General features: G+C 38.3%; 1 protein-coding gene across 1 annotated transcript in view; it reads right to left on the minus strand.

Moving 5' to 3' along the window:
* LOC140153547 (ras guanyl-releasing protein 3-like) overlaps positions 1-17,836 on the minus strand; it is an 88,456-nt gene that overhangs the window by 13,237 nt on the left and 57,383 nt on the right. Inside the window, 7 exon segments of the mRNA XM_072176326.1 lie at positions 1,891-1,892; positions 2,824-2,921; positions 3,802-3,918; positions 5,943-6,116; positions 7,042-7,192; positions 12,836-12,967; positions 14,376-14,486. Coding sequence (XP_072032427.1) covers positions 1,891-1,892; positions 2,824-2,921; positions 3,802-3,918; positions 5,943-6,116; positions 7,042-7,192; positions 12,836-12,967; positions 14,376-14,486 — 785 coding nt within the window.

The raw sequence follows: 17,836 nt of genomic DNA on the forward strand, positions 1-17,836 counted from the left end.
GTGCTGAAATCCGGAGGGGGGGGGCACTCCCACTTTGGAGGTAACGCATATGTAGGGCTATTAAGACCCCCCTTTTCACCATTGCTGTCACCCAAAGACCCCAGACCCCTTTACCAGCACATGCTAAAAAAAACACCAAAAGTTGCCAAAGAATAATAGAGAGAGACGCTTACCTCTGTATTGTGTGATATCACAAGTAGTCCAACATGAGCGTTATAAAAAGACACAAAAGAGAAAGATAACAATGAAAAGTATGCATGTAAATATGATTAGGCTTACTCGTATATCATCTTAAAGGAAGGTGCATTGGGCTATTCTATTTAAAATCCACATACCCCTGTGGAAGATTTAGCTGAAGCCTTCCACAGAGGGAGTATGAGTTTTGAATAGAGTAGACAATTGGGTAACTTCCATTTGAAATACTCACTCCAGTTGTGGAAGATATAAGTAAAGCCATAATAGTACAGGGGGAGTATGGGTTTCAAAATGATTAATCATGACCAATTACATTTGAAAAACATGCTCCCCTGTGGAAGATATTTCCAAAATCTTCCACAGGGGTAGTGTGGATTTCAACTGGAATAGCCCATTTACAGATCAATACATTTATTCCATTAAGAATATGGGGCCCATGAGTATAGCCACAAATTATTTTGAAGAAGGACTGATTTTGAAGAAAGCAGGCCTTTAGCAACAAAAAATGATGTTCCTTTTTTGGCAATTATGTCAACTTAAAAATAAATCAACAAATTTGTTCTCAAACTAGCAAAGCCTCACACATTTTGATAAAGTAAGAAAATTTATCACACATTCACACAACAGACCAGTACTTTGGCTTGCAGAATGAACTTAGTTGGGTGGAGGATTACTTTCTAACACCATTTGGAAAGAGATCCTTGTTTTTCGCATTCTGAGATCAGATTTTCATATTATTGGCATTATCAGCCCATGACTGCCTTTGGAAAGGTTTGTACTTTGCAGAGGAAATACAACTCCTATGGAAGACATGACCTTAATCTTTCACACAGGGAGTGTGAATTTCAAATGGGGTTCCCTGAATGGGCGTATGTCACTACCAAACTTCAGGTGACCCAAAGAATAGTAATTTTTATATGGTCGTAGGTACACATGCAGATACGGCAGTTCACAAGCCAAAGCAGTTTAAGTGGACATGATATTTTATTGGTTCAAAAATATGAATGCACTTGAAATGAAAAGTGAAAGCTACAACAAAGCTGCACTTTCGAGGTGTTGTGTAAAAAACACATTAAAGAATTTCTTAGAATTGAGTTAAAATAGCATTTGGTTGTCATGGTGCTATTTTATGCTTTGTGTACACAAACAGTGATGCCAACGCCGCGCCTTAGGCGCACAATTGGGCTACTTGGCGATCACTTGCCGCTACTCAAAAAAGCATGCCGCTACTTGTCTAAAATTGGGCTACTTTTGCCAGTCTCAGGCAGCGGCAGTAATTTGATGTATTTTCCTTTCAATTTAGCCGATTTATAAAGGTTTTGAGTCTTTGAAGCGCCAAATTGAAATTACAATGGATTTTGTGACCATTTATTGATCGGTCAGTAACTTCCCAGTAAGTACCGGAAGTTTTAAAGTCAAGTGTTTTTCCGCCCAATTGGGTGTTTTATGCGTTCTAAATTGGGTAAATCCGCCCAAATATCCGGTATTAGGCGCTTTTTGAAGCTTACAAAATTGGGCTACTTGAGACTCCTTTACCGCGGCCTGGCGAATCAATGCGCCGCGCCTTGACGCTGAAAAGTTTTGGCAACACTGTACACAAAGTGATTTATAGCCCTGGTTTCTAGGAGCTTAACAAGCTCATTTAACAGACAATGAACAATATTTACTGTAAATACACAGAAATGTTTAAAAAACCACTCTCAGCAATATATAGTGCAAGCATGGTGCAAGTTCATGCAAAAATTAATATCAATCACAAATGTCAAACCTAAGTGCTTTACATACTTTGTCAATCAAGACAATAGTTATATAGCTGGGTGTGTTAGCATTGAATAGTATATACAACTATTGACTGCTATGAGGGGCATGGTTAAAATTATAGGCATTAGGTGATCTCAAAACCAGGCTATGACCTGAGGTACAGCCCAGAGTCATAGCATGATTTTGAGATAACTGCGGGCCTATAATTTTACCCATGTCCCGAATATAAAGCAGTTAATATTTGTTTTATATACCGAATAAATGTACATGGATGCTGCGATTGCGCATGTGCGTAGACGCACACTGGTCAATAGTTTGTTTCCATGACCGGGCATAGTTCATTTTGAGGGCATAGCAAATTTAATGACTGCACTTTTAACCAATCAGATGACAGGAATCAATACATGAGGTATATAATGTGTAGTATGTCTGTTTCAAAAACAGATGGACATGCTACCATGTTCAAGTGGCAGTAGGACTGCTCAAAGCCAATGCTTTGCCATCCTTAAAATCAGCGGCGGATCAGGGGCATAGGGGTGAGCTCCTGGTGAACTTGTACTATGCAAAATCAGCATATTTCAGCAAGTTTAGCCTCCTAGTAATTAATGTGAACATTATTTGAATCTGTGTGCTGTGAAACTGAGCTATATACACCCGATTTGCTGCCATCCACCTAAATGTATATTGAGTACTAGTTTATTCTGGGGATGGCAACAGCTAGATCACCTACACTGGGGGTTTGGCAATAATTAATGTACAGAGAGCAGCCTGGTACAATCATTTCCAAGGCACACAGTGCAGTATAAACGATTTAATATATTGTTGCGGTACCAATAATGGGATTAAAACAATGAAATGTGCACTTACAGAATAGGGATCTTGAAACCTCTTGCCTCTTGAAGTGCTTTTCTGTAGTTACTGAAATTGCTCCCTGAAGACAGTAACTCTGTCATGTCCATAATGGTCTGAAACAAGTGAGCAAAAGTAATACAATCATAAACTAATTAAGACAGTGGCAAGTCACAGTGTTGAGATAGACAGATATTGAGATGGAGAGAGAGAGAGAGAGAGAGAGAGAGAGGGAGAGAGATAGTGAAAGACAGACAGAGACAAAGGTATTTACAGAGAAACAAATAAACACAAAATAACATCAGATAAAAGCAGTTTTATATTGAAATATGATTAAAGGGATCCCTGCCTAAGTCTAACCTGCATAGTTAGACCAGGTCTATCTGTAGACTTAGTCCAACTTGTTTTGTGCATACGGACTTTGCTCTGAATAGCCCTGTATATAGTCATAATATATATAAGTCTTCTACCATACTGAATTGTAATGCATGGGTACCAATGTATATTACCTTCAGTAGTTATTTGGAAAAGTCTGAAATCAAATGATAATTTGTGTCTGTAAGCTTGAGAATTACAAAGGAGTGTGTGTAGTGTTTAGGGCACAGTAGGCTAATCCATGTAAAATCCAAACTACCCCTGTGCAGTGGAAGATTTTGGAAATATCTTCCCCAGGTGGAGTATTAATTTCAAATTGAATGAACATCAAAGGCACCTCTATTTGAATTTCATACACCCTCTGAGAAAGATTCAACCTGAATCCTCCACAGAGAAGGGTGAGTTTCAGATGGAACATGTGTTCATTCTATTTGAAATTCATACAGGGGTAGTGTGGATTTTAAATGGAATAGCTGATTTTTAGTCAGAATTTGATACTAAGTATGCACTTAATATTGAGGAATAATGGGAATATGGTGAAATAATATGAAGTAGTCCATGAGAGACATATAAACATGACATAATCCGGAATAATCTCTTTGGTCCAGCCACTAGACTTACCTTCTGTGTATCTGATGAAACATGGGAAAGTGTGTGTCGGAGTCTAGCCAGTGAACTGTGACTTAATCCTCCAATCACGGCCATCAAGGTGTTGTAATTATGCAAACGTTTTAACCTCTGTAACAGTAACACAAACAAATAATTATAAACTTAAAGGGGCATTTCATGATCCACAGCCTCATCCCCCCCACTTTTCCCAAAAAAAGTTGAGATTTTTACACCACTGGATACCTCTGACTACATAATGTTTATGTACCAAATATTTCTTGCAGATTAATTAGTTTAGCAAAAATATCGCCAAATTTGAATTTCGTTCTGGTGCACCAGAGCGAAATTACAACTACATTGTCTATGGAGCAGTGTAATACACATAATCATGCATAACTTCATAAGCAAAAATCGGAATCAACTGAAATTTTGGAAATAAGCTTTTTTTCGTGGATATCTACTGAAAAATGTCATAAAAAGAGGATGCTAGGATCACGAAATCCTCCTTTAATATCAATATTATAAACTAAATAATTCTAAACTTAATATTAAGTGACCTTGCACAAAAAGTCAAACAAAAGCAATATCTTAAAGACACTTAACCTAAATTACCAAATAAAGGTGAAAAATTATGTTTATTATATATAATTCCCGTCCATCATGCCACTGTTTATCCATTTCCTCTACAGGGAGGATAGCAATTTATTTCTTGCATTTACGGACCTTGCTACTATGGGTTACTTGTGGGGAGAAGATAAGTTTAAGTGACCGCTTATATGTTCGAATTGCAACCAGCCTAATCACAAAGCTCCCTTGGCCAAGTGGTTAAGGCACATGTCTTGTAAACCTGAGGTCATGGGTTCGATTCCCAGGCAGGATCACTTTTTCTACTTGTCTCCTTTATTATTTGCGACGGCGAGCCTGGTGAAAAATTATGTTTATTATAAAGGTGGACAAGTAGCCCACACAGGAAAGACCTGGCTACTACACTCCAAATTTGCCTCATTTCTCGGTGTGTTCCTGTTTTTCAAAGAAGCAATACTAAAAAATAAAAAAAATGTAGATATTTATATAGCGCTTTATGCCGTAAACAGCCTCAAAGCGCTTTACATTTATTCCGCCGTTATTAGAATATGTCGGAACCATGTTTGCAGCCTACAAGTGGCGCAGGGTTCATCAGTACAACGACTGTGACTACCCCTAACAGCTTCCCATTGGACCTGGGTGGGGTGAGGCAAGCGAGGCAAAGCGCCTTGACCAAGGGCGCAACACGGTGGTGGGACGGGGAATCGAACCCACGCACGTCGAGCAAGCTCTCAGATTATGAGTCCAAGGCCGTAACCACTGAGCCACCGTGCCCTCATACTAGGCAACATATTAGCCAGTTTAGCCTGCCTAAAATTTACCACTTAGATAATCTCTTTAGACAGAATTGTGCTCGTTTTCAAAAATGCATTGTCTTCATACTTAGCAATATGCAATTAAAGATGTAATAAAGTAACAAAATGCACTTTAAATTTTTGAAAGTTTTGCGAAATGCTAATGAATTTCACACACATTAAAACTGCATTGATTGATTTGATTTGCAAAGTAGATAATGGTGTCTCTAACGGACAAGGTACAAAACACACCAAGGATCTTTTGTCTACTATCCCTGTGGTTTTGGATTTTTACTAATGCAGTGTCAGTGTACACCACCATGGTTTCTTGTCTTTGTCTTGTTCCTCACACCAAGTTGGTATACCTGGCTCGAATTCTTCTGATTTGACTTGATTATGCAAAAGTGACAAAACAAATCAAATAGATTCAATTTACTTCATTTAAAAAGAGCATTGAAAAACACTGAGCTGATAAAAACCTGGATAAGTCAAGAAAGTCCTGTTCCAGGCAGCTTATTCCCAATGAGGGCAAAAGGTTTGCAAAAATAATTTTTGAAGGTAAAAATGGGATGGAAACCAATGGTGCCCTTCCAGTTGGAATCCATACACCCTCTATGGAGGACATGACCTCAAGCTCCCACAAAGGGAGTGTACACTTCAACTAGAGTCACCAATTCAGGTAATCCCATTTGAAATTCATACTCACTGTGTGAAAGATTAAGGTCATGCCTTCCATAAGGGATATAATGGAAATCAACTGGAATAGCACATTACCTTTGCAACTTCCACAAACTTTGTGATAACTTCTGCTCGTTGCTTTGGTGTGTGTCTGCTGAGTACCATGCACTGAATCCAGAGTGACAGGCCGTTAAAAAGACCGATTGAACGCTCCAATTTTAAGTTGTCTTTCAACTGACCTGAACGTGCATAATTCTTAAAATCGGAAAACTAAAAGAAAAGACAGATTTTTTTACATGGTCAAATTATGGTTTTTGATATTACTGATAATTTGTAAAGGCAGTGAATAGATGCACATTTTTTACTATTTAGTCCTATTTTGCTGAGATTTGTTCTTACCTTATAGCATGTGCGGTATAAACTATGGCTGTACCAGTGAAATTTATAACCCACATTGCAACATTATGTATCCCAATAAATAGATATAACTACAATTTGTCAGGTCAGTGCAAGGAAATTGTAAGTGAAATTTTGGGCAAAATTGAGTAATTAATGGATTATGAAAATATTAATCAAGGGTGTCACTAATCATTGATGTCACTACCGACATGGGGGAAATGCCCCCAGTCAGAACTCTTGCCCCCTGTTGTCTCCCCCCAGTAAAAACCCAAAATTACGAAAATTTCCACTTTTTACTGCAATTTTGTGCAAAATTTATTGATTTTGTCCCCCTGAAATTCACTTTGCCCCCTCAATGCCCCCCCCCCGACAAAAAATTCCTGGCGCCACCACTGACTACCGACCCAAAAACAAATGTTTTCAAGAAAAATTGTGTATTTAAACTTTTAATTGGTGCATTTATGGGTCATTTTAAATCATCTTGCTATTTCACAAAGCACCGTTGTTGCACTGGCATATTCCGTATGGTTCCTTTAATTAAGATAAAATCCTTTCAGGTACAATCATGTTTAATGTAATATTTGTTGCAAAACAGCGCTAAATTCCTGTTTTGGGCTGTTTTTTGCTCAAAAGGGCAAATCCTGTTTAGGGTATGTTTTGAAAATCTCTGGTCATGCATGTGTACACAATGAAACTTGAGTGCTCCCCGGATTATAAGTATCAAGATCTGGATTTACGATTATATTGAGGATCACAATCACTGCATGTGTCTCTAGGAATTTCCCTCACTACTTACATTGAGTCTTCTGAATATCTTGTACTCCAGGAATGTGAGATGATCAGCTAACTCTTTAGGCTCTAGATGGTTGAAGACTAAGGAAACTTTACGATTGGTTCTCATGGTTGGGTTACGTACTGAGACGACCCGCATCCAGTCGTAAGACGGCCTGGCAAGTAGAAAACAAAGATACAAACACAAAATAAGACTAAATAGGTACACATACACATTGTGTTTAAACCTCCCCCTTTTTCGTTAAAGAAAACACAAAATGTACGAAACAATACACTCTGTAAAGAAAATACAATATTAAATTCTGACTTAACATGCTTACCTTACTCAAAATCAAAATGCTATAATTAGGATGCTTTCTGCCCAACACAATAGGACAAAACAAGCACTTTTCATTTTGCAATTGAAAAAGTATACATGTTCTTGGATTTTGCAACAAAAAAAAGAAGTTTTCTACAAGCATACGTATCCAATACTGTTGAGAGAGACATGACTGGCCATTACCATATTTCGTCAAATAGTCGCCCCCCCTCAAACAAACGCCCCCCACCACTTTTTTCAACCAAGATGTTTCAAAATGCCGATATTTCCATGCTATCTTGTGTAGTAAGCTTACCAAGTTGCGCACAGGGTCCACCCACCTTGACTATACTACTGAACTGCATGGCTGATTCCAATGTGACGGGCTGTTCCATTTAAAATCCATACACCACCTCATATCCCACACAGGGGGTGTAGGTTTCAAATGGAATCACCCATACTGGATTTGAAATTCACACTCCCTGTTTGGAAGATTAAGGTCATGTCTTCCATAGGGGGTGTATGGATTTCAACTGGAATAACCCATTTTGGAGCAGAGCGACACTGAATGGGCGACTCCATTTGAAATCTACACTCCTTGTTTGGAAGATTAAGGTCATGTCTTGTAGAGGGGGTGTATGGATTTCAACTGGAATAACCCATTTTGGAGCAGAATGGGTGACTCCATTTGAAATTCACACTCCCTGTTTGGAAGATTAAGGTCATGTCTTCCATAGGGGGTGTATGGATTTCAACTGGAATGACCCATTGACGAGTAGAAACAAATTAAAAGAAGGTAGGTGGGCGTTACAAGGATTCAAATGCCTCCAGCAAGCCGGTTTAACTCTCCAACCGGTGAAAGAGCTCTTGTCCGTGAGCGAGTCAGGGACTTAATGAAGGCTAAATCAAATGTCAGCTATATGTATTTTGTATAACAAACAGCAGGATTATGACTTTGAATAGTGTTTCATTGCGATAATATTTCGTTGTTTTTTTGTGTAAAAATAAAGTAACCATGTCAAATATGCAAGGGCGTCAATCCGAAGTTGATTGTGGGGGAACATAACATTTGTGAGATATGATCCGGAAGTGGGTACCTCATCACGCTTGCGCAACGTAGGGGGGGGGGGGTGTCTGAAGGGGATATGCCCTCCTCAGTCATTGGAAAATTTTACAAAATGAGCCGCCAAATGAAGGCATTTGGTGGACACTTTTTACACTATTATTGTGTAAATTCTAGTTGGAAAAACTTTGTCAGGAGGAGGGATAAAGATAAAAAATTGGGCAGGGAGCTTTTTATATTCAGGCTCGATTTTGCTGGGATGCGCGCGAAAATTTTGATACTATTTGAAGTTAAAGTTGATACACATTGAGGTCATTTCCCGCGAAGCATGCAAAAAATTGATATTTAACACTACAAGCTCAGCAGGGAGTTTGCAAGGCTAGAATATGTACAAAATAGGCTGATTTTCCAGGCAAAGCAGTGGTTTTAATAGTGAGCTTTAGTGAGCTCTGGTTGGGTTAGGTTTAATCCATGGGTTCAGATGACAAGTTTCAAATTTTCTTTAAAAATTAAGAAAACTAGGCGGTTACCCGTATTTGGCGGTTCTCGGCTGTCGCGATTACCTGGCTGATGGTGACTGTACTCACCAACTTTTATGCCCATAGGACAGTTTTTACTAATTTGACCTCAGATGACCCCTTGTGACCTCGAAATGATCTTCCAAAATTTGGCTATAAATGTTGACTGTACCCACCACGTTTCATGCCCAAACGGCAGTTTTTAGTAATCTGACCCTGCATGACCGCAAAAAGACCGTCCAAAAATTTGCCTCTAAAAGTTGACTTTACCCACCAACTTTCATGCCCATATGACATTTTTTACTAATTTGACCTCAGATGACTCCTGGATGACCCCGGATGATCCCAAAATGACCGTCCAAAAATTTGACTCTAAAAGTTGACTGTACCCACCAAGTTTCATGCCCATACGATAGTTTTTACTAATTTGACCTGAGATGACCCCTGGATGACCTTGGGTGATCTTGGCCCACTAACTGAAACAAACTTGTTCTGCCTGAGGTCCAGATGCACCCATCCACCAAGTTTGAAGAACGTGCGACCCCCAGCCACCCAGAAAATAGGCGGAAAACAGTTTTTACTAATTTGACCTCAGATGACCCCTGGGTGACCTTGACCCACTAATCAATACAAACTTGTTCTGTCCTAGGTCAAGATGCACCTACCCACCAAGTTTCATGCCCATATGACAGTTTTTACTAATTTTACCCCTAGATGACCTCTGGTGACCTTGACCCACTAACCAATACAAACTTGTTCTGTCCCGGGTCAAGATGCACCCATCCGTCAAGTTTGAGGAACGTGCGACCCCCAGTCTCCGAGAAAAACAGTTTTTACTAATTTGACCCCTGGATGACCTTGGGTGACCTTGACCCACTAACCAATATAAACTCGTTCTTCCTCATACCAAGCGGCACCCACCCACCAAGTTTGAGGAACGGGCGACCCCCAGTCTCCGAGAAAAGAGGCGGACAGACAGACAAACAGACAAACAGACGGACAGATGTACAGATTCTGGTGAATTATAGTAAGATGTCAGAAACATACATTTTCATGTCCATATTTGGAATCAATATGAAAAATGTATTAAAATGAGTACAAACAAGCCTAGTATTGGTTGTGGGTCTTGCGATAGCTCTTGATATTTTGAGAAAATAATCTCAAAACTTAAGACTTTTTATGTTGAAGCCTATGACTAGCAGTAGCACACAGAGCATTAAGTGGCAAACAATCTATGCATGGCAATTATACCTGCATGTGTGTGTGGTCATGTAACAATATTTCATTAGCAAATTTGTAATACAATTTCCAAATGAGATAAATGAGTTAATTCATGTGTAAAAGATAAGTATATTGGTTGGGTTTCAGTTCCAAGAAAAATGGATATATCCAGGGGCGGATCCAGGAATTTTCAATAGAGGGGGCGCTGAGCCACAGCCACCGCTGCGGCTCGGCGTCCACACAAAGTCAGACGCCACCCTGCAAAAATACACATAGTCAGACGCCGATCTGCCAATAATAGAGGGGGCGCGCGCCGGGTGCTCCCCCTCTAAATCCGCCCCTGATATCAACGAGAAAGCTACTTATAAGTTGCTGGAAAATTTCATGCAGTAAATCTCTGATTTATATTGTCTGCCTCCTGTGTGGGAATTAGATAATCCACATGGGGTCTGAGGTTCGAATCCCGGGAGTACCAAGTGACTTCTTTGTTCATCTTCTCTCCTTTTTTGTTTCTTCTTTCCCTTCCGATAGTAGAAAAACCATGGGCATGGTTAGGGTTAAAGTGATACTTGGAGAATAACCTTTTTCCTTTATCAAATTTGGTATATGTGACGTGATCAATGGGAATGAGTCACATGTCAACCCCGGTCGAAAATGAGTTTTACATACATTTCTAAAGAGGACATTTAGAGCTTTCTGAAACTGAAAACCCCATGTTGATACGACTTTTCTTTGCAAAGTTACATCAATTTATCAATCGCTGAAAACAATATAAAACAAAAGAATTTTAACACTTTCTTTGCCAATATCTCAAAATCAATATTAGCGACATCCGACTCATTTCCCTTGATGATGTCACATATGGCTATGTAATTTTTTTCCAAATTTCCCCCTAATGTGAGTGTGCATCATTGTAGGCAAACATCTGAAAAATTGTGTATCATTGTACAGGCAAAATTCCAAACATTTCTGCTTGAAAAAAAAAAAAAAATGGCCAGGTTTAGCATCGGATCCCATCTTCTTGGACAATTGGTATGGTGATGGGTCCACTTTTAGATCCTTGGATGTATCTTCTTACCCAAACCAAACCCTGGGAACCAAACTTGCGCATCCCCAGGGTTTAATTCCTTGCAGATTTTTCACTCAGACAGCGGAAGTTCGGAAAAATGAGGTCTTAAAGTGTAATGCGTTTTAACAGCCAAATGTGTGCTATATGTTGATACAGTATACACTAACCTGAATTAAATCCCATTGTCAAACAAATCAGTACGTCACCGCACATTTTCTCATTACAAATTCACCCAACACTCCGTTTTTTTCCCGGTTTCATAAGATGAGGGATTTGTTTGACAGGCATGTATTATTCATTTATTCATTTTGGACGTCAAACATTGCAAGTTGAAATGCACATAAACTAACCAAACAAATGCTAGGGAAAACTGCTATGTTACTCTCAAGGAGCTAGGTCTGGATACAAAATACATGATGAAAATTAAACTCATAAATAGGTCTTTTTAATATAAACTGAGCTCAAAAGAAACTTATAATTTTTTACAACTTGTGAATCACAAGGTCATATCTTAAAATACTGTCAATCAAAATGAACCAAAATTACACACAGGATTACCTTAATACTCTACTCAAAACACATGTCAGTAACCAAGCAGTTGTCCAACTGACACAACAGCAAAATGCACTGTCATGGGACAGCTTCCTGGACTTCCTCCACTTTCACAGCCCAACATTTGACACCCAGCACAAAAAATCTGTGAGAATGCACACAAGATCCTTGCACAGATGATAAAACGGTGCTGCTTTCTGCTTTTCATACACTTTTTTCATGAAACAGGGCTGGGCTGTGAATGTGGTCCAGGGAGCTGTTCCATGTCAGTGCATTTTGCTGTTGTGTCAGTTGATAACTGCTTGGTTACTGACATGTGTTAAGAGTAAGTATTGAAATAAACATGTGTGTAATTTTGTTCAATTTGATGGACAGGATTTCAAGATATGACCTTGTGAAAAATTATAAGTTTCTTTTTGAAACTCAGTTATATTAAGTTTCCAGTCAGCTGCTGTTGAATTACTGAAACCCACTCTCTTATTTCTGCACGATCAAATTTAAAGCATTACTGTAATATTATTGATTAAGGAGCACGGTGGCCGAGCAGAATGGGCTGTGACTCATAATCGGAAGGTTGAGGGTTCGAGCCCTGGTGACGCCATCGTGTTGTGCCTTTGAGTAAGGCACTTTATCTCAATTACTCCTCTCCACCCAGGTGTATGAATGGGTTCTCTTTGTGTAAATAATTTGAACTTTATGTTCATTTGTTACAATATTTTGCGACCTTCTTTAATTATAAGCGATAATGGCTCATGCGATGGAAACCTGGCTAAGAACTGCAGTAATACATTATCATGGGAATGTGGAGATTCTGTAATTCTGGAGTACAGCACCCCATGGTAAAAATGCTACATCATAGATAAGATAAAACAGGGCCGTAGCAAGGTCGAAAAATGTGGGGCGGCCATCACAAACATGGGGCAGCCAAATTACAATCTATGCCCATATTGAATTAAAGATACAAAGAAAAACATAACAAATTTCTCCAAAAGTGGGGCGGCCATGCCATCCCGGCCGCCCCGCTTGCTACGGCCCTGAGATAAAAGACTGGTTAATTGAATATGTTAATATACTTACACATTGGAAATGTCAACAACATTCTTCAGCTTGGTATTGCCTTCTGCTTGTATGATCCCTTGTAATTCACACATGACTTCCGATAAACCTTTGTCCAGATCAAAATGCATAGGCAAATTGAGTATCCAGTATCTAGAGTAGAAGAGAATGGAAACAGGAGTTTGTTGGATGTTACTAAACTGGCCTCAAAAAGAAACTTATGATTTTTCACAAGGTCATATCTTAAAATCCTCTCCATAAAATGAACAAAAATTGCACACAGGATTACTTCAATACTCTACTCTAAACACATGTCAGTAACCAAGCAGTTGTCCAACTGACACAACAGCAAAATGCACTGACATGGAACACCTTTCTGGACCAAAATTCACATCCCAACAGATTTCTTTTGTTGGGTTGTGAATTTTGGTCCAGGAAGGTGTTCCATGTCAGTGCATTTTGCCATTGTGTCAGTTGGACAACTGCTTGGTTACTGACCTGTGTTTAGAGTAGAGTATTGAAGTAATCCTGTGTGCAATTTAATTTTTATGGAGAGGATTTTAAGATATGATCTTGTAAAACATTTAAGTTTCTTTTTGAGGCCAGTTTAGAAAGGCAATGATTTCCATACACCATGACCGAATGTCCATCTACTCAAAACCACTCCTGTGATTGTGTGAAGCTTCATGAATGAATGCATGCGTTTGTAAAACTTGTGAAACAGGGATACATTTTTCGTCCCATCCCAATAAACTGGGGATACGCCTGCAAACAGGGATATCCTTTATTCTCTTACTATGCAAATGGGGGCTATATAACCCCCCTAAAGGGCACTAAAGTGGGGATGAGATCCCCTATTGCATATCAGAATTGATGAGATGAATAAACATATCTGATTCCATACCATCTAACTGGGGATACACACATATGATTTTTCCCGGCAAAGTGGGGACATATCCACACATGCATATAGCAACAAACAAAGTTGCGTTAGGATAGTCCCAGACGGATGCCCCCAATGTACATGTTTTACAAGTAGGGGTGAGTATGAATGAGCAGGCGCAACTTGCGCAAGGGGCGAAAGCGTATGGAAATCACCCCTCTTTCATATCATGTTGTCACAAACAGCGGTAGCGCTAGAATAAAGTGCTCCAGAGTCCGCAAGAACCCCCAAACTTGCAGAAAATCTGAAAATAGGGGGTCCGTAGTAGAGTTTGGTGAGTTAGAGTTGCACAAATGCAGCATGAATAGTATGTCTGTTGTAGCGCTAGATCATAAATAGTTTCGAAAGAAATTCTATATTTGCTTAAATAATAGAATTTAAAAGTTTCTGCATTATTTTATAGCATTTTTATGATAAAATTCTAGAAAAAATTCAGTTAGCTGAACCTAAAAAATGGGAGTCATTGGGTGTGACTTTAAAAAAGCGGGTCATTGGGTATATTTGACTTCAAAAACGGGGCCTAATAACAGCATCATACCCATCTCTTCTGAAGTTGAGCGCCCCCCTCAGCAATACACTTTAATGTAAATCAAAAGAAGTGTTAAAGGTAAAACTTACCTGAGTGCATGGCATACTCTTTGTTTATAGTGATTGATGTAGCATCCTTCATTTTCTTCTGTATGTAAACAAGACTCTACTGTGCATTCAGAATCTTCTAATTGTTGGTATCTGTTTAATAACACATGTTAAGGATAGTATATATCTCTATAGAGAATTGTATACCATTTCATATCAAGATCAGAAAAGTTTGGAAAACAGGCGCTATTTATCCAGTAAGCTAGGGGGTAAAAATGAAATGTCATGAATTACGGTACCCTTTTGTGCCAAAATACAGCTTATTTACCCAATGTGAACATGGGTTCATCAGTTTAATTTTTTTCCTAGCATATTGAGTTAACACCTCAGCTACTTGGTTTTTCACAATAAGATACTAATGGAAAGAAATGATAAAATGTTTGTCATTTTTCGTCAGTTAAATTTTTTTACAGAACGTTTTGTTTATGCATCACCTCTTACACAAGACATACCACCACGCACTGGATTGCTGATTGAGTAGCCTGGGCAAAAGTACCTCTCTTATCCATAACTGACCGTCAAAAGGTCATAATTGTTTATGATGCCTGTTACACATTGGAACTTCGCATTGTACATGATGCTGAAGAGGTGCTTTTATGCGTGTGTGATAGGGGAAATTATTTAACGCTTTGGGTTTTATCTGAATTACTCAGTATGAAAAGGTCTATTACACACCAATCAGATAAAAACTAAGATCATGTTATATCACTTTCCTCTAGGTTCTCGATGATTACATATAAGCTTGTTTTTGTCCATTTTCATTGCATTTAATAAATAATTTACCAAATTGTATATACTGTAACTTCCTTTTTAGCGGAGAGGGTATTATCAGGGGAAGAAAAAAAAAAAAAAAAGAGATCACACAATTATACACAGACTGCATAAGTATCTTGTTATTTCTGACTGTTGCATGCATATTCTATTGTATTTCATCTTAGGTTTATTGGTTAGTACACAGTCACAATGCCATTAGGTAACTTGTATGGTAATGAACATGTGCATGACCAGAGATTTTCAAAACATGCTCTAAACAGGATTCGCTATTTTGAGCCAAAAACACCTTTGGTTAAAAATGCAAACAATATTTCACTATAGGTACTCTTTTTTGACGGAAACGTGTAAACCCCAAAACTGAGTAAGGTTTTCGCATTTTGTTTCCCAAAATAATTACGAGCAATATTATGAGCATGATGAACAATTGAATATCATCGTTTGATTCATAAATACAGAACATAATTTCGCAAATGTACAGTCCAACCTCTCTTATCCGGCCATGATGGGCCCAAGCATTGTCCGGATAAGTGAAAAATCCGGATAAGTGAATTACATGTAATTCTGCATTGACTGTCGCTGAAATGGTGACAACAAAAGATTGTTTAAACATGGTGTAAACACTAAAATATGGCTTTAGAGTACTTTTTGCAATGATAGATGTCATTCTAAGCATTCAGAGCATGGAATTACCTGTGGTAAATCATTAAAAACATATTTCTCTGTGAAGATTTCACAGCCGGATAACAGAGAGATCCATATAAAAGAGGTCCGGATAAGAGAGGTTGGACTGTATTTTGAAAAATGTCCCCTTTTTGTGTATTTCTTGACTCTTCATTTTGTACTTCATATGCTTGGATTATTTTCTTTTTGAGGCCAGTTACATAATCATATATTTTTTATGATCTCCATGTGTATATTTCATTGTTTCAATACCTTGCTTCTGTTTGTTTGAATAGGCTATACATAATATTTGATCAACTTTCCTTGTTAAAAAGGGTGCAAACACATAATACCACTGACTTATGTAATTACATCTTTTTTTATAACCAGGTAAGTTTAGCAAATATTATCTTGTGTATAGCCTATTCAAACAAACAGAAGCAAACTATTGAAACAATGAAATATACATATCCTGACTACATTGGCACAACTTTTTTTTGCATAATCATGGGGACACATATCTCACAGGTATACAGGTGTAAACCCCCCAACAATCTAGTACATCCCCCTAAAACTTGTAACAGAACATTGATTTTACTACTATTATTTTGTTAAATGAAATCAGTATTCTACATTCTGCCTCAATGCCACATTTGTAATTTTGAAGTAAAAATGCTCAATTCTTCAACTTAGTTTAGCTTGATTAAAAAATCTAAGTGCACATTGGGCTATGCCAGTTGAAATCCATACACCTCTTATGGACGATATGATCTTAATAGCTCTTAATCTCCCATAAATAGCTCTCAATCACACCGGGGATGCAAATTTCAAATGGGGTTACCTGAATGGGTGACTCGCTTTGAAATACACCCCTTGTGTGGGAGATTAAGGACATGTCTTCCATATTAAGGGTGTATGGATGTCAACTGGAATAGCCCATCTTCGAAGGCAACTGCTTTGTTTTGATGTGATGGGTCACATATCTTACCCTTCCCATAATCCTTTGCAACATGATGCATCACCTCATTTCATCAAATGATACTCCCATATTACTTTGTACAGGTTCCCTTCATTTTTATTTTGAGACAAGACAGGTTATACCGGGGTACTCAGTACAAATGACCATACGGGGCGTGCATAAATATGGGTAGCATTTTCGCCTTTTGGTATATCAATGACCCCTTTTTTCAAAGCCTATTTTAGTATATGAATGGGTCCTTTTTTCAAAATTTTCTCAATTTTTTCGGAAAATAGCCCAATTTTTCTATAATCTAGCCAAAATTGTAAAAAAATTCCCAACATTTTGGGAAAATTTGTAAAAACTAAGACAATTTGGGTTAAATTCGGCCAAAAATTTTGACTTTTGGTATATCAATGGGTCCAAATTTCTTGAAAATTGGTATATTTATGGGTCCACTTTCAAATTCTCAGCGCACGTCCCTACCAAAACCAAACTTGAGTACCCCCAGGGTTATACATGGGTTGAAAGTCTAAAAAGAAAGATCTAGATGTGCTGTTCATTGAGGTTCGTCACTATCGACCCATGTTGCACTATAGCATTCGGTACAGGAAATTAAAATGGGAGAAATGCATTATGGGAGGGTGGGTCACATATCCAAACCAATTCACATGAGGGTTGGTCAAGTAAACATGATGGAAATATATGCAATACAGAACGGATGAAGTGGATCAACAGCTTTGCCTAGCCGACTTTAAGCTATATCCTTTAACGACTCTAAACAAAATAATTTATTATTCTTAAAAAACAGAAGCGCATAGAAAAAGTATTGAAATTTTGTTCTTACAAAGCTTAGAAACCTATTCAATTAACCTTCCCAAAGCTTCAACACAGTATAATGTCATTCTTGATGAAGATGATACTGTCGGTCGGCATGATGTCACTTGCGATAGATTGCTTCATGGCCATTTTGAGATAACCGCATTTAAAGTTTTTGAAACTTTTACCCATTTATCATACATTACCTCGATTAAAATGTCCCCCTCTTTTG

This window comes from Amphiura filiformis, chromosome 5 (assembly GCF_039555335.1).
Source record: "Amphiura filiformis chromosome 5, Afil_fr2py, whole genome shotgun sequence".
In the NCBI taxonomy this organism is placed as follows: domain Eukaryota; kingdom Metazoa; phylum Echinodermata; class Ophiuroidea; order Amphilepidida; family Amphiuridae; genus Amphiura; species Amphiura filiformis.